General features: G+C 40.9%; 2 protein-coding genes across 4 annotated transcripts in view; one reads left to right on the top strand and one right to left on the bottom strand.

The window, feature by feature from the left end:
- Positions 1-343: 343 nt before the first annotated feature.
- Positions 344-5,480, bottom strand: si:dkey-52l18.4 (uncharacterized protein LOC560708 homolog). The gene is made up of 5 exons (XM_047391692.1): positions 5,215-5,480; positions 2,029-2,370; positions 1,694-1,927; positions 1,568-1,596; positions 344-1,463 (listed from the first exon to the last, which is right to left on the bottom strand). The coding sequence occupies exons 1-5, from the start codon at positions 5,264-5,266 to the stop codon at positions 1,365-1,367; spliced, it is 756 nt and encodes a 251-aa protein (XP_047247648.1). The 5' UTR covers positions 5,267-5,480; the 3' UTR covers positions 344-1,364.
- Positions 5,481-7,635: 2,155 nt separating this feature from the next.
- Positions 7,636-23,114, top strand: part of blmh (bleomycin hydrolase) — a 32,488-nt gene continuing 17,009 nt past the window's right edge. For 2 of the 3 annotated variants that reach the window (XM_047392590.1, XM_047392592.1), the window contains exons 1-7: positions 7,636-7,778; positions 9,704-9,901; positions 10,106-10,215; positions 11,161-11,214; positions 12,106-12,247; positions 12,352-12,440; positions 12,552-12,644. In XM_047392590.1, the coding sequence (XP_047248546.1) occupies positions 7,769-7,778; positions 9,704-9,901; positions 10,106-10,215; positions 11,161-11,214; positions 12,106-12,247; positions 12,352-12,440; positions 12,552-12,644 (696 nt within the window). In that variant the 5' untranslated portion in view covers positions 7,636-7,768. The remainder of the gene's footprint in view (positions 7,779-9,703; positions 9,902-10,105; positions 10,216-11,160; positions 11,215-12,105; positions 12,248-12,351; positions 12,441-12,551; positions 12,645-23,114) is intronic. The other variant, XM_047392591.1, reaches the window with a different exon arrangement.

Below are 23,114 nucleotides of genomic sequence, written 5' to 3'. Positions count from 1 at the left end.
AGCATACATAAAAAAAAAAAAGAGACTTTATTAACAGTTGGTAATAGATCGGGAAAATTGACATGAAATAGAGCAAAGTCAGTTTATTTTGCTGAGATTAGCATGTTGCTTTACATGCAGACGTTTGCCATGGAAACCTTAAGGCAGGCCTGTATGAAATGTCTCCCTGATATTAGCACCACTCACTGTCAATAAAACATGATCTTCATTTTTTGCCTAAATGAACCATCAGAACGTATGTTTATAACTGCTCATAATATGAATGATGGTCATGTTATTGTTTGAGATTTTATTGATTTGTTTCAACTGCTCTTTTTCCAGTGAAGAATGATTATACAACAACTTCATCAAAAGGTTTAATCTATAAAACACGGGACATAAAAAACATTTAAATGTTATTGCAAGGGCTTTAAGACTGTATTGAAAATCCTCCATGGTTTTTGTATTGAACATATTCTGGATTTTCTCTAATCCACACAAAGTCAGAATTGTACATACAGGCTCCAATAAATGTGTATACTCCAGCTGATATTGCATAAAATGTCCTGTAAGAGCTTGCACCTCACTTTTCTTATTAGTATTAATAAAGTTCAATTCAAACTCATTGGTTTCCTGCCACGGACTTTTTAATATAGGTCGCACATTTTTAATAGAGTTGAGGTTATGCCTTTGGGCAAGCCATTAATGAAAGCATAGTGTCAGAATAATTTATTCATATCAAAAACGGTTTTAATATGAGATTGAGATCCCAGCCCTGTTGGAACACCTAACTGTTTTGAAATTTTAACTACATAACCCACACTTTTACCCTTAGATGAAAAGAAAACGGTTAAGTTCAGCAGCAACCCAGGAATCACCAAGACGATCATAAAGATGGATATCAAGAAAATGTCAAAACACCAGAGTCACTGTCCACAGAAAAACAAGTATAACATCAACATGGACTGATTATTTGGACATAATGTTAAGATGAGCTTTCAAAAGAGTCTAGGCGAGGGCTTTGACCTAATAGCATTGTACCAGGTGTCAAGCATGGAGGTGGCAGTGCCATGTTGAGGGTCTGTTTTTCCATCAGTGCAGATTGCACAAAGTTGGTGAAATAATAGAAATCAGGGACTACCTCCAAGTTCTTCAGCTTTACCTCAATTTAACTGCTGGAGAGTTGAAACTTGTACATAATTAGGTGTTTGAATAGAACAATGATCCTAAACACACGACCAAATCAAAGTTGTGTGTCACAGGATCTTTCCAGCATGGAACAAGTGCTGTTAAAATAGATAGCTAAAGGCCCAAATTAATACGATATTCCACAGATTTTTAAGAAATTCAGACAGTTACATATCTCCATCTTTCATCTTCTGTTATCAGGAAAACCTGACCGATGAGTAGATGGTGGGATTAATCGGCCCTCTCACATCCCTTTGATTCCTTAGGGCATCCTGAGAAATGTCTGCATACAACAACTGTAACATGGATGAAATAAAGCTTAGTGAAACTTATACAGCATCAGATGCATGTTAGACACATTTCTGAGACTGGACATTACAAAGGCATGACTTTAACCCACCTCGGGCTTTTGCTGGGATGTTTGGGGAGCTGCAAAAGTTAAACCAAGACAAAGGTTTAGCTCTGATGTCATTAACTTCTTACCTGGTCTCAGTTTTAGACAGCTGAATGAAAAATTACTAGGTACCTTTTTGAGGAGGAGCAGTGCGTTTCTTTGGTACCGGGCGTCGGGGTGGAGGCTGTGGAGGCTCATGTGAGCTATCTCTGCGTTCAGCTGCATGTAAGACTTCTGCCCTGGGATCTGGCTGCGGCTTGACCTTTGAACTCAGGCAGCGAGCCAATCCCAGAATGACAGGAAGACAAAGGAAGGCACAAGTGCAGACCAAAGCCCTGTGCAATAACGTTCTCTGAAAGGCAACACCTGCACATTGGGGATGACAGAGAAAAACAACAATGCACAAACAAAGATGACTAAAATATTCATTATCGACATTTGGCTCACACATGTAGCTAATTATATACCTTTTGTGACGTTCACTTGCATCCAGTGGCTTACATCACTGCTTCCATCACTCCATTTCACATTGCATCTGTAAGAACCTTCATCTGACTGGACGACATTCCCAATCTTTAAATCTAGTTTGGTTTTATTGACATCGAGTGTGACACTGGTGACATCATGCCTTGCACTGTTGGTAACAGCGGCACTGGTTGAATCTGTTTGGTTTTCCCATATCCAGTTGCCTGTCCATTGTCCTCCACAGTGTTGGACAACACAGAACAGAGACAAACTGCTCCCTGCAGGTGCGAACAATGCCATACGTTTCCCAATAACACCCTGACTGCATTCTTCAGAAAAAACACCTGAGTGACAGAAGATTCAGTTTGATTATTAAGGTACATTTTGTTTGAAAAAAAAAACAATTACATTGTCAGTAGTCCCTCACTTTACTTGCGCAATTACTGCTATTCTAAATCAGTGCCTGTTATTGTTTTGCCAGATTTGGCTTTCTGCCCAGGGCAGCACTGTCAAGAGGGTGCAACAAGGCCAAAGACTGCTGCTGTCAGTTGTGCCCTGAATAAGTTTCCTATAACGTATTGGTACATCTGGTGAGTGGGGAGGACGTTGAAGTTGAGATCTGATTTCATAGCTAAAGATTCGGCTCTATCTCTTCATCCATCTACAGGTCCTTCTCAAAATATTAGCATATTGTGATAAAGTTCATTATTTTCCATAATGTCATGATGAAAATTTAACATTCATATATTTTAGGTTCATTGCACACTAACTGAAATATTTCAGGTCTTTTATTGTCTTAATACAGATGATTGTGGCATATAGCTCATGAAAACCCAAAATTCCTATCTCACAAAATTAGCATATCCTTAAAAGGGTCTCTAAACGAGCTATGAACCTAATCATCTGAATCAACGAGTTAACTCTAAACACCTGCAAAAGATTCCTGAGGCCTTTAAAACTCCCAGCCTGGTTCATCACTCAAAACCCCAATCATGGGTAAGACTGCCGACCTGACTGCTGTCCAGAAGGCCACTATTGACACCCTCAAGCAAGAGGGTAAGACACAGAAAGACATTTCTGAACGAATAGGCTGTTCCCAGAGTGCTGTATCAAGGCACCTCAGTGGGAAGTCTGTGGGAAGGAAAAAGTGTGGCAGAAAACGCTGCACAACGAGAAGAGGTGACCGGACTCTGAGGAAGATTGTGGAGAAGGGCCGATTCCAGACCTTGGGGGACCTGCGGAAGCAGTGGACTGAGTCTGGAGTAGAAACATCCAGAGCCATCGTGCACAGGCGTGTGCAGGAAATGGGCTACAGGTGCCGCATTCCCCAGACCTGGGCTACAGAGAAGCAGCACTGGACTGTTGCTCAGTGGTCCAAAGTACTTTTTTCGGATGAAAGCAAATTCTGCATGTCATTTGGAAATCAAGGTGCCAGAGTCTGGAGGAAGACTGGGGAGAAGGAAATGCCAAAATGCCAGAAGTCCAGTGTCAAGTACCCACAGTCAGTGATGGTCTGGGGTGCCGTGTCAGCTGCTGGTGTTGGTCCACTGTGTTTTATCAAGGGCAGGGTCAATGCAGCTAGCTATCAGGAGATTTTGGAGCACTTCATGCTTCCATCTGCTGAAAAGCTTTATGGAGATGAAGATTTCATTTTTCAGCACGACCTGGCACCTGCTCACAGTGCCAAAACCACTGGTAAATGGTTTACTGACCATGGTATCACTGTGCTCAATTGGCCTGCCAACTCTCCTGACCTGAACCCCATAGAGAATCTGTGGGATATTGTGAAGAGAACGTTGAGAGACTCAAGACCCAACACTCTGGATGAGCTAAAGGCCGCTATCGAAGCATCCTGGGCCTCCATAAGACCTCAGCAGTGCCACAGGCTGATTGCCTCCATGCCACGCCGCATTGAAGCAGTCATTTCTGCCAAAGGATTCCCGACCAAGTATTGAGTGCATAACTGTACATTATTATTTGAAGGTTGATGTTTTTTGTATTAAAAACACTTTTCTTTTATTGGTCGGATGAAATATGCTAATTTTGTGAGATAGGAATTTTGGGTTTTCATGAGCTGTATGCCAAAATCATCTGTATTAAGACAATAAAAGACCTGAAATATTTCAGTTAGTGTGCAATGAATCTAAAATATATGAATGTTAAATTTTCATCATGACATTATGGAAAATAATGAACTTTATCACAATATGCTAATATTTTGAGAAGGACCTGTATATGTCTCAATTAATATCTGATCAATATTTTTAGTTGCTAAGAGTGAAAAATTAGCCATTAATAAATTGCAACACAAACATGAGACTGCAAAAAACATTCAGGTCTGCAGAGAGAATCATCAGGGCTGACCTTCCTTCCATCCAGGACTTACAGGTCTAAGGGCAGGAAAAGGGCAGCTAAAATCTCTGCAGACCCCACACTTCCCGCACTCAAACTGTTTAGGCTTTTACCTTCAGGTTGGTGCTACAGAGCGCTGTCTGCTAAAACAAGTTATCATAGAGACAGTTTGTTCCCCCAGGCTGTTTCTCTGATGAACACTTGACAGTCAAGAGTGCCAGAACAACACCATGCATACTTGGACTGATCTCACATTATATTCTCTGTAAAGTCACTTGTGTATATATGTATTTTAAATATATTTTTTATTCTGTTTATTTTCCATTTATACTATATCTATAAAAAAAAGTATTAACTGAGAGCAAAGTGTACCGGAGTCAAATTCCTTGTTTGTGTGCTCACACTTGGCAATAAAGCTGATTCTGATTCTGATTTACAGGGCCCTCCACTTAGTATCAGACATAGAAAAATGTTTAAAAGGCCTTAAACTCTTAAAATAAACTCATCATTCAGTGAAGCAAAAAAAAAAAATCACAATTTTTTATTTCAAAAGGCAACACCTAAGTTGGTAAAAGTAGAGGGCAAAAGGTAAAGTGCAACTAACTTATAGTAAAACTTGACTTTACTTTCACCCAACAGGGATTTATGAACAACATGTGTTAATCCGTGTCAAACTGCACAACAGTAATAACGGGAGAACAATACTTAAAAAGATCACAGTGTTGTATTCCTTAGAGCTTATACAACTAAATCTCATCAAATACAAAACATAGGCTGGTATGTGACAAGACAGCAAACATGTTTTCAGATTTAGATGAGTCAAAACATGTTCTTACCTCCCTGAAAGATAAAAAGACAGCTGATGGCACTCAAGAGAAACTCATACATGTCTGGTTAACAATCCTGTTATCCGGTCCAAGCAAGATCCCAGTTTTGTGTAACCATTAAGTCTCCATGCTATGGCTCGCTGAAAAAAGCTGACATCTGGCACTTGTTTAAGTAAACTGACCCTATTTGTTCAAACTGTTTTCAGCCTTTCTCTTACTTTCTTTTTCTGTGACTATCTGCGATCAGTCTCGGCGGTCAACTTTCTTGCTACTTTTTTTTTTTTTTGTTAAGGGGGAGTTAGAGGAAGGAAATGGCTCACTAATCCAGCCCCCTCACACCTTTTCTAAAAAACACACACATCAGGATGTTAATTTACAGGAAAACATTGACTTCATGAGCAGGAGTTCTGACTTTGAAACAGAAAAGAGGCCAGTTTCAAGGAAGTATAATATCCAGTCATATAAAAGACCTCAGAAACCAGTTTGTTCTTCTTTGCATTTACTATGGCTCATGTGGCTTATCTGAGCTCATTTGTTCTCATCATTTTTTATTTATATATTTTAATTGCTGGTTGATCTTTAAAAACAAGTTTTTTGCACATAATAACTCATTATTAACTTTAGGTCGTTATTAACTTTAGTGTTTACAAATGTGCAGAGATTTTTTTATTTTAGTGCATTACCATCTAAAAAAAGGTAAAAGACACTCTGGTTATAGCAACATTAAAAGGTTGTTGAAGGTGGTTGATGCAAACAGCTGTTTCTGAGTCTTTAAAAATCATCCAAGCTGATGTGCAGGGTTGATCATTAGTTGATCGGCACATTTAGTTGCAGTTAATGCTGCAAACGGCGCGCACCAGGGACTGAAACCGAAGCTTCATTTCTGCAAACCATAAATGGCAAAAGGTTAGAAAGTCCATGTGAACGCTTCTGGTTTTTCTCAAATTACATTCTTTGAACTTTTTCACATTTTATTATCTTAAAACCACAAAACATCAGTATAATTTGTTGGGATTTTAAGCAACAGGCCAAAACAAAACCATGCATAACTGTGAGGGACTTAGACATTAGTAATTAAGCAATACATTTGATTAGCAAATAAAATAAATGATAAATATGACATGCATTTGTATTCAGCCCTTCTTACTCTGATTCCTCACATAAAATGCAATGCAACCAATTGCCTTCGGAGCCACCTAATTTGTAAATAAAATGTATCTGTGTGTAATTTAATCCAGCTGTTCTCTGAAGACCTCAGAGGTTTGTTGGTGAACATTAGTTAACAAACAGAATCATAAAGAACAAGAATCCCTGGAAACAGGTCAGGAGCAAAGACATGGAGAGGTTTAAAGCCGTGTTAGGTCATAAAATCAATATCCAGAACCTAATGAACCAACCAGTCACACTTTCACTGGGTTCTGGTAAAAGCTAATAAAACTCAACTAAATAAACTATTTTTTGTAAACACATTTTGAATAGTATCAAGCTCTATACAAACTTGTAAATTACACTTAATCAGTACTACATGTTCTTCCTAATCTAGTTTTGGAGCCATGTCTAAGGTATTTTGAGTCTGTTCCTATAGGAATACATACTCATATAAATCTGTACATATTACACATCATTTATGTTACTCTGGAATGTTTTTGTGCCATCGTTGTGCAGTGCTATTCACAGTCTCTGGGATTTCTGTACCTAGTTATAAAAAACAATGAATTTCAGTTCTACCTTCTGTTGGCTGTGCTTAGTGAGCCCAACCTTGTGTTTAGTGTCGGATTCTGTCATTTTGTAAGCGTCACATAGTACATGAACATTTTTTTCAAAAATGTCTGTTGTTGTTGTTTTTTTTGTCTTTAGTCTTTATTTATTTGTTTTTTGTCAGAATTAGGGACCTCCTTCATTTGGTTCTACTTGTTAAGAAAGGTATTTCTAAGCTTAAGGTCAGATACTTTCAATAATTAAAAAAAAGATTTGAACATTTTTGTTGAGGAACAATAAAGATGTGCCCAGATGTGACATGTTGATTGTTGGGGCATGATTGTATTATCTGCTCATATACGCTAAATATTGAGGATTCATTAGAACTAGAAAATAAAAAGTTTACTGTTGTGGAATGCCGTAAACAAGAGAGAAAGCGAAAAAGACAGTGTCTTGAAGGTGAGCAAGAAGAGGTAACCTACATTTTTTTAATAGGATACAGCACAACAATAAGTCAAACCGAAAGAAGCTGAATGGTTGTAAACTAGAGGTCAAAGTAGTTTCCTCTCCCTAAAATCACAGTAGCCGTTTAATTAAAACCTGGGTTTTTAGTTATTGTGAAAAAAAAAACAAAAAACAAAACAACAACAACAAAATGAAAAAGTTTATTCGCAAACACTATAAAAGGAAAAGATGACTGGGAGGTTCTTATACCCCGCCCACACGCCACGTCAAAGATCGAACCAGAGCACACAGAAACGAGCGCACCCCTTGAACGCACTGACTCGCTGTCGGTGAATGAGATAAACAAAGAGTCAGCGACTTTTTGGGACTACACTCACCGCTCCTCAAGCTTCCCGAAAACATGGACGCCGGTAGGTCGAGCGTCGCTGTCTCCCTCTTCAGTCGTGCTGGTTTTTTTTGTGTCGCCGACTCGGTAAATAGCATCTCTCCTGCATCTGAAGGATGACAAGTGATCGAGCTAACAGGCTAGTTTAGCATTCAGTCCGCTAGCAGCGTGCCGGTACGATGAGCAAGCAAGGCTATGTTCTGTCAGCAAAGTTGGCAGCTTAAGTAAACAGACAGTAAGCATGGTACAAACATCTATACCGCAGTAATAAGCAGCTAAGAAGACGTATCTTCCATGTCTGAAGTTGTCCGCTACAGAAAAGGCAATGCTACCTGCCTAGCCAGCTAGTCCAAAATGAATCTGTCAAACTCTTTAAACTTCGGATTTATTTAAGTCGGCTGTTCTTTATTAGGTATTTTGCTTATTGATTTTTTATGATCAATAAGCATATGTTTTCAAATGTTATCTGCTCCCTCTCTAGGGTTTGACAACTCTTTGTATTTATAGGTAAATGCTCTGGGGTTTTGACTTGCATCCGAGTACAGTTTTAGATGACATACGTCCTACATCTATAGTCACTTATTTGTTGGTGCTTAGGTATGTCATGGAACAACAATGTTGTCTTCTTTTAAATACATTTTGATCACCGTTTTACAGCTTACTTTCAGTGGTAGATCTGCCCTTTGCTCATGGTGCAAAGGGCTGAGTATCATAAAGTGATTAGTTAATGTAAAGCCTCCGATGTGTGAATTTGCAAGTCACCCCTGGCTGCCAGGGGCTTGGCCCCACTCCAAAGAAAAACCCCTGTGCTGTCAGCTCTCCCCATTCATGCCTTTATGTGTTAGATGACTGGCTAACCAACCTTACCAGCCAACCAACTGGGTGACTATTAGATTTCTCCTCTTCGATCTGGTAGTGGAATAAATGTCTACCACTTGAAGCTGTGTTTGTTATGATCTGATACTGTCATCCCTTGCTATTTCCCTACATTATCTGCCAGTGCTTATCAGGATCAGAAAACAATATTATGTTGGCATGGCACCCCCTTTGGCAAAGCACCATCTGAACATATGTTCTGCCTTAGGTCCGGGTTTATTTTGATAAGTTGTGGATGTAAGCTGATGGAGTTTGACATTATTCTTTTCTGCCAGCCTCTGCCTTTCAGCGTTGTGTCAATAGAAAATAGCATTATGCAGCAGAAGGGTCGAACCATCGGCAGCATGCATGACTAAGCAATGTCCCGCTCAATGTTTAATTGCTCAGCGCTATTATTTGAGAGAATTACAAGCTGGTGCCAGTTTGATTTTGTCAGGGGCCCATGTGTGTGTGTTTGTGTGTGTGTGCCCCTCAGTTGCCCCTCTAGCAGGACCAGACAAGCTTTCCAGTGTTTTCCTCTTACAGATGGAGCCAGATAAGTGTTAGTAGCCGGCTCTGATCTGCTCTTGGCACCTGCAGGCCACTAGTACTAGTCGACAACCTGGAAACATTCTTGATTTTTTTTATTTTTTTTTTTCCTCGCTGGCTCCAACTGGGCCTGCTTTCTCGCACTATGTCCAATATCCTTTATTAGAGCTGTACTTTCATAGGTATTATTAGCCCTAACAGGCTATTCGCTGTTGTTCTCTCTGTTTTCAAGGGTGGGGAAAGTGTGGCAGCAGACTGTTGAGGTATTCAGCAAAAGAGGAGGTCTTGGTTTACAACTATTGATCTAGTTTTTTCCAGGAATGATTGTGGTGCCGTAGTGAATCAGTGCTTTTAACTCAAATCTCAAATGGATAGGCCGTTCAACCTAAAGTGCGTCGAGTCGTGGGAGTTGCAAACACGAGAAATTCCATCTCTCCTGAAGCCATCTGAGCCTCTAATAAGTTGAGCAACTTTTCCTTTCCTCTGTCCTGTTTTAATGATATCCTCCAATCATCTGCTTCCATCTCCTTCTCGGACTTTCTGTAGGTTTGAGTCCAGAAAAGGTGACCACCTTTACAAAGCGCCTTCGATCCGAACCGCGTTACCTGTTGGCCCAGAATGTGTCCACCTGCATCGACCCGTTGGAGGTTTGTTTGCACCGACAGACTGTCCAGGATACGGTGCATATCTTTCAGCACTCCATTCCCACGGAAGGCAAGCCCATCACCAACCAGAAGAGCTCAGGTATGACTTGGGCATTACACGTCGCATTGTTGTTATTATGGAGCAAACAAGCACACATGCATCCCCATGGTTCACAGACAGATGAAAACAAGAGACTGTAGGTGGTTTAGGTGACTGAGTGTTTGGGAAAAATGTAAATTGGCTGTTCTAACTGCTTCCTGTCGTGTCCTCACTAACTCATTTATTGTTGTCTTTCAACCAAAGGGAGATGTTGGATCTTCTCGTGCCTCAACGTCATGAGACTTCCCTTCATAAAGAAGTTTAATTTAGAGGAGTTTGAGTTTAGTCAGTCCTATCTCTTTTTCTGGGACAAGGTAATGTATACAGCACAATCTCATTATTATCTCATCATTATTATTGTTATACATGTTATTAACACTGCAACAAATGGAGTTTCTTCTGTTGGGATACTGCATTGATGCAATGTTATTATGCAGCACTCTCACCATGTCATTGTTCCTAAAACCCTCTTTTGTGGGTCCTGAACTGATGTTACAGTGACGACCCGCTGCAGGTTTTACGCTCTGCTTTTTCTCGTCCTAGTTTTCCTTTCTCTGACATGTTGGGACAGGGATTCGGACTGTCATTGCAAGTAGTGTTAGTCGTAAATATGAAAACTGCAATCTAGATCCCTAAAATACACCGCTTCTTTTTTATGAGTAAATCTACCAAGGAGGTAAGATTCCAGTAAGCCTCTCCTATCTTCGTGAGGATGTTTCACATCTTTTAGGCTGATGATTTTTGGCTAGTAGGAGACATCATGGATTTAAAAGTGATGATGAGGATATTTATTTACACACACAACAAGGTAAATGTCTAATAATTACCAAAACTTTAAGACTAGTAATTGTAGAGCTGCCTGTGTGACAAATGACCCGTCCGTCCAGCCTGCCTGGAGGATTTGTAGGCCTGATATGTAGAGGGGGAGTTGTCTCCTAAAAATAAGGAATCCTGGCTCTGGACTACCGCTGCGCCAGGGACAAGTTGTTCTTTCCCTTTTGGTCATCAAGAGGCAGTGGTCAACAATCCATGCTAATATTCTCCCCAGCCAGCGATCCAATTAAAGGGCTTAGACAGTATTATGCCAGTTAACCCATGTTCATAGTTCAACTATGATTATGAGTGATAACATAATTTCACATAATCTTCTGTGTTAGTTTATTAGTCTATTTAACTCTCGCCTGCTCACCTAAACGTATTTTTTTGTCCGAGTTTCAAATAAAGCAGCGCTCATTTATACTTTTTCCGTCTCTTAACAGTCAGAAAGCAAAATGAGTGAAGATTCAGCAAGTAATACAACGAGTTTCAATAAGGTTGGCATAAATTCGACGTCTGTGCTGCTGTTTTGGCTTTACTAACCTGTTTGATGGTTGATGAAGAAAGTCGAGGCTCGGGTATAACCCTGCGTATGACCGGCCACCAGCCAGTTCTGGCTCCAGAGCGAATGGCATGGGCTTTCACACAGCTGCTTCAGTTGCAATAGTCGCTGCAGCTTTTAATTTTAAACAGTAGATGTCACAGCAGAGTAAATCTGCCTCTGTTCATCAAATGAAAAAGAATGTATAAAGAAGGAGCATTCCTTGTATACAATTTGCTTTCAGTCTCCACCCGACTGGTTCTCATTAAAACATGAAGAGCTGTAAAACAGGGATGTGCACAACTGGTCGAAAACACCGAATACAACGCCTTCCGAAAGGGCTCCGTTTGGGTGTTTCTGTTCTTGAGACACCAGTCGTGAGGAGGCAGACATGAACCAGGTGTTAGAAGTGAGCTAAAGGTGCAGCTGCATTCATTCATTCTGCTCATTTCTCTCCACCTGCGGACCATTAGATGCAGGCTCCTACACTACAGCAGACACAGCTCGTCCTATTCTGTAAGTTATAGCATGAGCCTCCAGGTTATATGAGGTGTAAAGAGGGGAGAAGCATTGTGCATATGTGTGTTTAATCCCCTAAAGCACGTCCACACAGAGTGGGCACCGAGTTGTAAAAAAGGGCATCATTTTCTTTCTTTTTTTTTACAAGACTTTAACGCCACTGACAAACGCACACGCTGGAGCTAGACAAATTCCCCTCTTACTGAACAAAAAGGCATCTTAACCCTGCAGCAGCTGTACATGATAGACTGAAAGAATCATGTAAATGAATGTAAATAGTTTTTTTTAAAGATATGAATAAACATCAGACCTGATATTTGTTCTGCAGATTGAGCGTTGCTACTACTTCCTCCATGCCTGCGTGGAGACGGCACAGAGAAAGGAGCCGGTAGATGGGCGCCTGGTCCAGTTCCTTCTCTCCAATCCAACCAATGATGGAGGACAGTGGGACATGCTGGTTAATCTCATCGGTCAGTTCCCATGAAACATAATCATAGTAAATTAAAGCTAATGTTTTGTGATTTAGGGGTTTCTGCCGACCCGGTGCTGAGCTTTTATTGTTCCTTTCGTTTAGAGAAGTATGGTGTCATTCCAAAGAAATGCTTCCCAGAGTCACATAGCTCAGAGGCCTCACGCAGAATGAATGACATCCTCAATCATAAGGTACAATTTACACATCCATCTCCGTTTTCAAGATAAAATCCCACAAAATTTCCATCACTGAGTTGTGGTACTAAGTAGACAGCACTGTTTCTGTCTCCTGCTTTGTTTCAGCTGAGAGAATACTGCTTGAGACTGAGGAACATGGTGACCAGTGACGCTACGAAGGCCGAACTGTCTGAAGCTATTGACTCCATGATAGAAGAGGTGAGGCTAAAAGGGAATTCCCACTCATTTTTTCCCCTTTCTTGTTCATCTGTTGATTCCTTTTGAGGAACCTAGGAGGGACATTTGTTTGTCGTGGGGAAGTGCTGACTAAATGTGGTTCCAGTAGTGACAGAATCAGACTGATCAGCCACTCTAACATGTACTTCAACCTTGAGGATTAATAGAAACAAAAAACACTGAATGTATGCATCTGGTGTTTTGACAGCTTGCAAATGGTGTCACGTTTTCTTCCATATATAATGTAATTTTTGGGATATATTACATATGTCTTTTGTGACAGCACATTGTAGCAGGTAGTTCGAAATGAAAAGGAAAAATAAAATTAAAAATGTCCAAGTAAGAAAAGAAGAACTGATATTTATTTAAACATCATGTAGCTTTAGCATCAGCACATGGACAAGGGGTGAATATTTTTCTTTGCATTGCGTAAAAAAAAGTCAGCATTCAGATCAGGATTGTAGGTTCGTTGCATTGTCCGCTCATGCATTACCCTTTTCAATCATCTCTTGGTTCTGTTACCTTCTGCACGGTTCAGTTGGGTTCTGTAAGGAATGGTGCTTTTGAGTTGCTTTCAGACCGCGCCAACCCTCTCATGGATTTTAAAAGCATTTCTGCCCAGTTCTGTTTTTCCAGATATTCGAACAAAAAAAGTGAAGTAGACTCTTGGTCTTATTGAGCAGCGGAAGAAATTTAAACTTTTCAAACAAACTAAAGCAGGGATAGAAACAAACCCGATCCAGTAACCAGGGCGGATCAGATAGTACAGATTTATTGAAGTCAGTCATTAGGTTGAGGGTTTTTTTTTTAGTTGAGACATTCGGACAGCTATCAGTGTCCATTTTTTTTAAATAAGGCTGACGTGCTAAAAACTTTCTTTATACCTTAAAACATTTTATTAGAATCTTAGTTACTGAAGTGTCTCTTATCACCAGCGTTTGTCCCAATGCAATTGTATGATAAATGGTGCCGTGTAATAGTACGCAGCAATACCTTTAAATGACTGGTATCAGCTTGAACAATACCTTACTCTGGAACATTTATGACCCCTCTCTCAAACATGTAAACGCCATGTTACTTTTGAATATTGAGATGACCATCTACAGGGGTTGGACAATGAAACTGAAACACCTGTCATTTTAGTGTGGGAGGTTTCATGGCTAAATTGGACCAGCCTGGTAGCCAGTCTTCATTGATTGCACATTGCACCAGTAAGAGCAGAGTGTGAAGGTTCAATTAGCAGGGTAAGAGCACAGTTTTGCTCAAAATATTGAAATGCACACAACATTATGGGTGGCATACCAGAGTTCAAAAGAGGACAAATTGTTGGGCTGCTATAGCCAAACCTTTGGTCACTCATGCCAATGCCAAACGTCAGTTTCAAATCTTGGGCTGTGGACAATGTGAAACATGTATTGTTCTCTAATGAGTCCACCTTTACTGTTTTCCCCACATCCGGGAGAGTTACGGTGTGGAGAAGCCCCAAAGAAGCGTACCACCCAGACTGTTGCATGCCCAGAGTGAAGCATGGGGGTGGATCAGTGATGGTTTGGGCTGCCATATCATGGCATTCCCTTGGCCCAATACTTGTGCTAGATGGGAGCGTCACTGCCAAGAACTACCGAACCATTCTTGAGGACCATGTGCATCCAATGGTTCAAACATTGTATCCTGAAGGCGGTGCCGTGCATCAGGATGACAATGCACCAATACACACAGCAAGACTGGTGAAAGATTGGTTTGATGAACATGAAAGTGAAGTTGAACATCTCCCATGGCCTGCACAGTCACCAGATCTAAATATTATTGAGCCACTTTGGGGTGTTTTGGAGGAGCGAGTCAGGAAACGTTTTCCTCCACCAGTATCACGTAGTGACCTGGCCACTATCCTGCAAGAAGAATGACTTAAAATCCCTCTGACCACTGTGCAGGACTTGTATATGTCATTCCCAAGACGAATTGACGCTGTATTGGCCGCAAAAGGAGGCCCTACACCATACTAATAAATTATTGTGGTCTAAAACCAGGTGTTTCAGTTTCATTGGACTGGAAAGTTGGACTTCTAAATCAAATTTGGCTGCCTTGCATAAAAAGCTTAGAGTTAGCCACACTTCAGCCACAGTTTATTTAAGTTTATTTGTCCTTTTGTCACCTGCTGCTATACAACCTCCTCTAGTGAACATGTTGCCACAGTGTTTGAAAGTCCAACAGAATAAAATCCCACCAGTTTTTAAACATGACTAAAGTTAAGGTAGGTTTGATGTCATTCCCGGATCCATGTTCGGATTTTAGAGGTAAAGACAACCTGAGGAGCCACATGTTCCCCTGCAAAGCCGGGTCTCAAACTTTCCTCTACTGCAGTTCCCTTTTGAGAAGGATCTGATGAACCTGAGATCAGTCTGCCTGATCAACGTTGTGGCCTTTTGGTGCTCAGTAGCCATGCGTCACCGAGAATATATATTTAGACTTCACCTACAAACACCACTGAAGGCTGTCCAAGTCCCCCAGTGGTGTGTGTACCCCAGTTGGAGAACCACTGGGGAAAAACAATAACACAACTCTGGTTGATTGCATCTGCAAAGCCAAAAGACTCTGGTGAATCTTCTAATAAATGTTGTTAGCACTTCTGCTTCAAAGAACAGAATCTAACCCGGAGGGTGTGACCTTCTCTTGTTTTTGGGGAATGTCTTGCTCCTAAATGTCACATGACTGCTCTGACCACGGTCTTGTTGCTACCTAAGCACAATATAATGCTGGCAGTGTGAAAGGAAACAGAAATAACACGCATAGTGATTACAAACGGTCCATGTGGGAGCTAAATGTTCCTGCCTCCCTCAGAGAGGAGTTAGAAAAACATACTTGTGTCTTTGACAGCCCAGAGACAGGCTGCAATGCATAATGGTCTTATATTGAGCTTCTGCTTTTAAGTGTGACTCAACATAGTCTTACAGGCATAGACAATAAAGTCTGAAGTTCAAATATCACTGTGTTTGAAGGATTCTATAAATAATTTCACTGAAGTGGTCGATTGTTCACGTTAGGATTCGTGTAGAGGTGGTGCAGAGGGCGTGGGTTTGATGGTTAAACTGCTAGGAACTAGATGGGCAGAATACAAATAAAGTAAAGTGAGTTGAGCTCCTGAGTAATAATGATGGGATAAAATTTGACACTTTGCTTCTCCTCTGTATGGTTCCATTTCATCCAGCAGAGGGAGCTGTCAAACAATGCATAGCAGAGGAGAACAATGTGTGCGGACCTAAAACGTAACCTGCATAATATTCAGGTATTTGAGTTAATCTGTGGGACTACAGATTGAAGTTGCAGGTGCTGGTTGGGTTTATGCTAGCATTAAGAACTGTTTAAGAGATGCAACAAGCCGTCAATCTGTAAACTTTAAACCGGTGAGCCTGTGAGAAGGTTTCATTAAGAATGTAGAAATCATCTCGTTGCACATCTATGTCTTCTCTCTTGTACAGAGTTAATATCATTTGAATACATTTTCACTGGTTTTTGCTGAACAGTGATAGCTTAGCGGCTCGTTTTTCTGTGTGCACGCTCACACCTCGGCGTTTGTGTCCAACGTGCACACGTCATGTCTGAGGAAGTCACCGTGGACGATAGTCATCCTGTTTATGGAACAGTCAGTGTTCTGTTGCTGCACAGCAAAGCCCAGTGCCTCAGTGCCGCCCAGTTCATGTGTGTAAACAAAACACATGTGCCACGAGCAGAACACGTGTCAGGCGCCCCACAGCGTGTGTGTCATGTGCAGCGCAGGTGCAACGTCTAATACACTCTTCCTGTGTGTGTGTGTGTGTGTGTGTCAATCAGTCTCCCATCGACGCAGTGCGGGGGCTGGTTAAACAGCCTTTGTTGTCAGCTATTGTGCTGCTGGCTGGTTGCTTGTTTAAACAGTTGTTTGCATCTACCTGCACCTTCATGGATGCCCTCTCATCACCACATACACAAACACACGTATCTGATACGTATGTTGTGCAACGCTCGGGGTTTCCTCGTGCTGCTCCGTACCACGGCATTGTGGGAGGTGATGGAGGATTGTTTCTGTGTTTGTCCACCTGCAATCGGTTTGTTACGCGAAACACGACTTGGTCACGGCTGATGGCGATGGAGGATTTGCTCTTGTCAGAGGAGCGGTGGTAATGAACAGAGCACGGATGTCTTTGAAAGCAGTATTCAAGCCGTCACCAAGATGGGATGAAAAAAAATGACATCTTTATTGGGATTACTTAGAGCTGCATGAGATTCCCTCTAAGCTTTCTGATCCATATCAGACATGAGTATAAAAGAAAGTAAAACAGCTTGTGGCCAAAAAGATGATTTGCATGCAGAGATTTAATTTATGACACATAACTTATCACAGCCGACCAGAAACTCCATGCAGTCCTTTGTGATTGCTGTAATCCTTACAGGGATACAGCAATGATGATTGAAGTACAAATACATCAGTTTACTTTTCATGGATAATGGGAAACAGAATGAGTGAAAGTCATGATAACCAGAACTTCTTTACATGTACTAAAAACACAAATTAATTGTACGCCACGCAGGAATGTGTTCCTGTTTTTGTTTAAAGGCATTCAGATTCAAAGTTGAATTCTGACAATTTTGACTTTTTCCAGTTTATTTTAAATTGGATGTGTAATTAATCTAATTAATGAAGAGAAACCGCAGATTTAATTCAAGCATAAAAACTCATGGATTGTTTTATGTTTTTAGCTTAAATATTTGCTTTTGCGTTTTCTCAAATGAAATGAATAATTTGTGTATCATTTTATAATAATGGATGTGTTCCACATAAAGTTAAATAATGGTCTAACTTGACTTAGAAAGCACTTGTAGAAAACTAAATGAAACAAACCCCTGGGAGAAGGTATTGTCTCAGAGTAAAACACATGTCAGTGGATTGTTAATTAGGTTTATAAACTAACTCATGATTCTTACAGTCGGTGAAATCCATGCCCTCTAGTCCTAATCTGTCCGCACCACCTGTTTTGTTTGCATTCTTAAATCTGTTGGCCTTCATTTTCTCCTGCAAGTTGGGGAAACTAGTTTTACCTCTGCCTGCTCACATGTGCTTTAGTTGGGATCAAAGCGTCTTGTCAGACCCACTTCCATCTGCGTGGAAATGATGCTGTCCAACCGGCCTCTGTGGCGGCGTTGATTGTGCCCTGGTCTTCATCAGACCAGCCCTGCGCACACCGCCATGACAGCCGGTAGGGGTCAGCGTCTATGCCTCCACGCACCAGACTCGCTGCTCGCTGGGTTTTAATGAATATACGTGCGTGTGAGGAGCCTATTCTTATTGTTACGGCTGCTTGGGCACGTGCAATCAAACAAAGATCACGAGATTAATTTCAGAATTTTGGCAAGAGTCTTGGTCTGAATTATGAGACTGCTGTGTAGAAAAGATGACGGTATCTCCACTCTGTATTGCTGAGACCCAGATGACTGATTGTCTCAGAGTCCAACTTCAATCCCTTCCAAAAGATTCAGCAAATACATACACTGAGATGGGAGGGGCGGGTAGCCAATCCCTGGAAACTGTACATGTATGTTGAACTTCGCACAGATAAAGAAATACACAGATGGTATCCCTCACGCCCTACTACTGTAGCCTCTCAGTGCTCCATTGCGTCATGGAATCAGACTCACCATATGCAGCTCTGGTCTTGGCTCTGAACTGGCCCAAGTGTGGTTCCTGAGACGGGTCTAATTTATGAGACGGCCATCAGCTCGCAGAGCAGTTACTCTCTGTTACTCAGAATCGCGGCGCTGCAGGCCGTCGACCCCCGTCCGTATGTTGTTCAATGAGGGGGGGGGGGGGGGGGTTGCTGCATGTGTGTCAGTGTTTCTGGTTGCAGGAATAGCTGGAGCCCGAGTCGTCTGCTCACGTTTTGTTTTTTCACGACTTTCTCCGCACAATCGCTGGGATTTAACAATGACCACATGTGTTGAATGTTTACAAAACATGGAAGTTTAATCAAAACCTCTTTCAATTTTATCCAAACTGTTTGCATGGTGTCATTTGCTTATACTAACAAGTCCAGCTTCTAGACAATGGTTATACATCTATTGCTGGGGAGCAATTAGGTGCACAGTTTACCTCATTTTGACGTTCAGTTTGGTGAGAACACATTTTAACCCTAAAGCTTGCTGGCCACCATATGTACAACAACATATTACTGCTGTTTTTCTATGAAGCTTCAATGTGTCACACATTCAATGGGCTTGCTTTCGTTTTCTTTGTTTATTATTAATAAAAATACAAATTAGTTGCGTTCCTTTTTTGGACAATTGCTTTGCATTCATAGCACCAGAAGTAAGTAAGTGAGTAACTTTTCCCCCTAATTTGTTTCATTGTTTATTTTAGGGCAAGCACAGACGGTCAAAAGTTCAAGTCTAAAGCTGAGCAATCCTTCTTCAGAAATATCATGACACAGATTTTTGTTGCCATGGACTTCAGGCCACATTTATTGACACCCTTGGTGAAGATGTGTAAAAAACCCTGAAGTAAATTTATCAGTTCATTTTATCGCAGTAGCATAATCCAGTTACTCCTAAATTCACAGGTGGTACAGGTAACTGGTTCCCCTAACAATTCCAATAAAATGCATCTAACCTAGGCATACTAGGGTTTCATGCCGTTTAAAGTTAGTCAGACTTTCTAGGAACTTGTAATTAGTTTTCCACGAGTTTATGTTTTCTTGGGGGGGGAAATATGATGTAACACAGAGACCCATTTCTTTTAGCCACTGGATACTAGGCTGGAGGAGATATTTATTCTGATTCACCCTCCCTGGAAACTGCTTCTGAAACTCTCATTTTGTTTAGGAAAATCTCATTTTCATTTCACATTATGTAATGTTACATGAAGTTATTAATTAAGTTAACTTAACTAAGGTTAGATTTAACGTTAAATCATGATGGCCTTAAAAAGTTGTCAGAAAGTCTCAGATTTACCTTAGTGAAACTTGCAGATAACATGAACTGTTCATGGCTAAAGCCCAGAGATGTTTTCTGTGTCGGCGCACATTTGACACGATGGAAACGACAGCTTGACGAGATGCACCGTGGTGCTCTGATGTCTACTTTCCATACGATTGAGCCTTCTAGCATCAAACACTTCAGGTGGGTTGGGCGTAAAATTTATGAAAAATATGTAGGAAAGCAACTCTTGCCCACCTTGAGGAATGGTGGAGGATCTGATTCTGTGGGCCTGTTTACCTTCCAAATGCCTAGGGAATCTTGTTGGAGTACATTGTATAATAGACTCTTATCGAGGTGGCGGACTCTGCCAGTAAAATGAAGATGACTCATCATCAGGTGTTTAAACCTGAACCTGACAACATCATCACAGAAATGGTTCATCAGACACAAAATCAGCTTTCATCCATGACCAAAACCCTCTAGAAATCCTGTGGGGTGAGCTGAAGAGAAGAAAGCTTAGGAGCAGACCTAGGACTCTGGATAAGTTACAGAGAGATCAGAGAAATACTAATTTCTGTTGTAGTCTATTTTGTATTTGTGCCAGTAAGTGTGGGGAGCACTGTGTATAGTGTCATTTACTTCTTGTCTGCTGTTTATGGCTAGTTTCACTCCTAACCTCAGATGGCCTGTTTGTTTTGGTCACACACAACATATAAATATGTAAGGTGGGTGTCAGTCAGCCGGTAAACACTGGAAACAGATCTTATCAGCATTTGGCCACAGTTGGCGTCAATGGCGTGCAGTCAGTCGGTCCTTGTTTATAGCTAGACATGCAAACTAACTGCGACAGATCTGGGGTGGAGTTTCATTGAGATACTGAATGAAAACAAAGGGCTGCACATCAACAAATCCCCCACACAGTGAATGTAAAACATGGGGCTCAAGCTGTTCTCGGTTAAAAATATTAAGATTTGAGTGATTAAATGTTTCATTAATAATGTAGAAAGCACGAAAGAGTGTCAGCCCTCATGACTTTGACTTGATTCATCGTGAATGATGTTGCTGTTTCAGAATATTCGTCAACTCTCTTGGACATCTTTAACTCTCGGATTGTTTGATTTCAGTTAAAATCATCAAATGCAGCCACTGAAAACAAACCAATAGGCTAACAGAACCGAGTTGCTGTTTTGTCAGCATTTCTGTTTTTATAGCACCTCTGTGTCTCCCTCTTCAGTTTTTTTTTTTCATGTCACTCATGTACATCTGTCAGTGATGTAACAGGTGCTCCAATATTGGTCCTGCTCACATGTCACCATGGCTGTTTATTCTCTAAGGTCTCCTTCTATCAGCCCAGTTTTTGCACTTACACCCCCTCTATTTACCGTACCAGGTGTGATGAGTAGGCGCAAGGCTGACCTGAAATAAAGTGCCTTGCCAAAGTATAACACCCTTGATTGACCCTACATTACGCTTCATGGTGTTCTCACCACAATCTGTCTTAGACCAACAGGCTTAAGTTCATGATGAAATTGAATGAAAACTATAACTGAACTGAAAAGTGTGGCATGCATTTGTATTTAGTCCATTTTTATACTGATACCCCTAAAAACAATCCTGTGCAACCAATTCCCTGAGAAGTCACCCAATTGGTAAGAAAAAGTTCACCTGTGTATAGTTTAGCATCAGAGTGAATCCAGCTGTTCTGTGAGGTGCCCAGAGGTTTGTTAGAGAGCATTAGTGAACAACCAGCATCATGAAGACCAAGAAACACAGCAGGGTCAAGGAAAAGTTGTAGTTAAAGTACTGTCAGGTTATTGAATAAAATCCCAAGCTTTAACAAAAATCTCTTGGATTAATCCATCATCTGAAAATAAAGAGCACTGCACAATTTCATACCTGCCAGGACATGACCATCCATCTTAGCGAAAAGGTTGGCCAAGAAACACATTGTTCAGAGAAGCAGCCTAGTGGTACATACAAACTCTGGAGGAGCTGCTGAGATTTAGAGCTCAAGTGGAATAATCTGTTGACAGCACAGCTTTTAGTTGTTCATCTTCAAATCTGGACTTTATCAAAGTGGTAGTCAAAAAGTCGTTGTTGAAAGAGAGCCAAGAAGTCATGTTTGCAGTTTGTCACAAGCCATGTAGGGATACAACAAGTATTTGGAACAAGGTGCTCTGGTAAGAGGAGATTATAACTGAACTGTTTGGCTTAAATGCAAAATGCTTTCTGGGTCACACCAGCATCCCAAATCTGAAACATGGTTTTGACAGTCTCACTGTACAGGAAAGCTGTTCAGAGTGTGAAGATGGATGGAGATGGAATACAGGGCAATCCTGGTAGAAAGCCCCTCTTGAAGCTACCAGAGACTTGTTACAGTGGTGGGGGTTCACCTGCCAATGAGGGAGCTTTAAACATAAGCCAGAGCTGTAATGGAATGGTTTAGACCAAAGCATCTTTATGTCCTAGTCAAAGTCCCGACAGATATCCAGTTAAGAACCTGTGACAATATAAAAAAAAATAACATCCGCAAACACTCTTCGTCCAGTCGGACTGAACTGAAGCAGAAAATATTTTTCAAAGCTGGTAGAGACACCTGCAGATGTTATTGCAGCCAAAAGTACTGGCCCGGGTGAATATAAATGCACGCCTTACTTCAAAATTTTGTTTGTGAAGAATTTTGAAAAATGTGCAATATTTTCCATTCACTTAATTCTTGTATTGTAACCTGTCAAAATGTAGAAAATACGTATGGGTATGAATACTTTTACAAGGGGGGCAAGATATTTAAATTAATGATCAGATTGAACATTACCAGGAAAAAAATACTCTTAATGAAAGACAAAGTAGGAATAAGGCGGAGGTCCAGGGACAGACAAGTAGATGGACACTTTGACTTCAGTCTCGCCCTTAAGGACGTATAAACAAAGTTGTTGAACTGACATCAAGGCAGCTCAGAGGCCTTTGTTGACTCAGTACATCTGTGTATTTTGGTTTTTGTCTGTTCTTTAGTGACTTCACGCTTTGCGGCGCTGAAGAAGGCACGTGTTTGTTTGAGTAAGCCAGGGCTAAATTTCACTTCTTCTTTCTGCGTCCTTGGAAGCATGACTTGTTTAGCAGCTTCAGAAAATACTAATCTCATCGTTATTTAAATTGCACAATTAGAACAAGCGCTATAGTATTAGGTCCAAATGTACATCTGTTTTGTTTTTCATCAAATTGGTGCTTCAAGGTTTATTGGCTACTCACTTGTCTGCCACCACAAACGCTCTGCACTTTGTCTTAGTTTTCCTGTTCATTCTTTACTGTCTTTTATTGGAAAAACCATGTTAGACTCCAACAGAGCAAGCAGAAAACTGGAGAAGGGAAAAGCAAAAAAGGGGAAATTCCAGAGATAGCTATATCAGGGGCTAGAAGGGCCAGATTAACAGAAGGCCCAGTCCAAACAGTTTGATTTAGCCCACAGGAACTCAGTCTGAACCTCTGCGCTGCAGGAAGACACATATG

This window comes from Girardinichthys multiradiatus, chromosome 18, assembly GCF_021462225.1.
Source record: "Girardinichthys multiradiatus isolate DD_20200921_A chromosome 18, DD_fGirMul_XY1, whole genome shotgun sequence".
Classification (NCBI taxonomy): domain Eukaryota; kingdom Metazoa; phylum Chordata; class Actinopteri; order Cyprinodontiformes; family Goodeidae; genus Girardinichthys; species Girardinichthys multiradiatus.
Note: the sequence above shows the minus strand (reverse complement) of the source record. Positions and strands in the feature narration are given on the sequence as shown.

Bases quoted from the DNA above. Each gene is read 5' to 3' on its own strand.
- si:dkey-52l18.4 (XM_047391692.1), bottom strand. From the start codon at position 5,266: ATGTATGAGTTTCTCTTGAGTGCCATCAGCTGTCTTTTTATCTTTCAG. The intron at 2,371-5,214 runs GTAAGAACATGT...TCTGTCACTCAG, and splicing joins TCTTTTTATCTTTCAGGGAG to GTGTTTTTTCTGAAGAATGC. The intron at 1,464-1,567 runs GTGGGTTAAAGT...TCCATGTTACAG, and splicing joins CATCCCAGCAAAAGCCCGAG to TTGTTGTATGCAGACATTTC.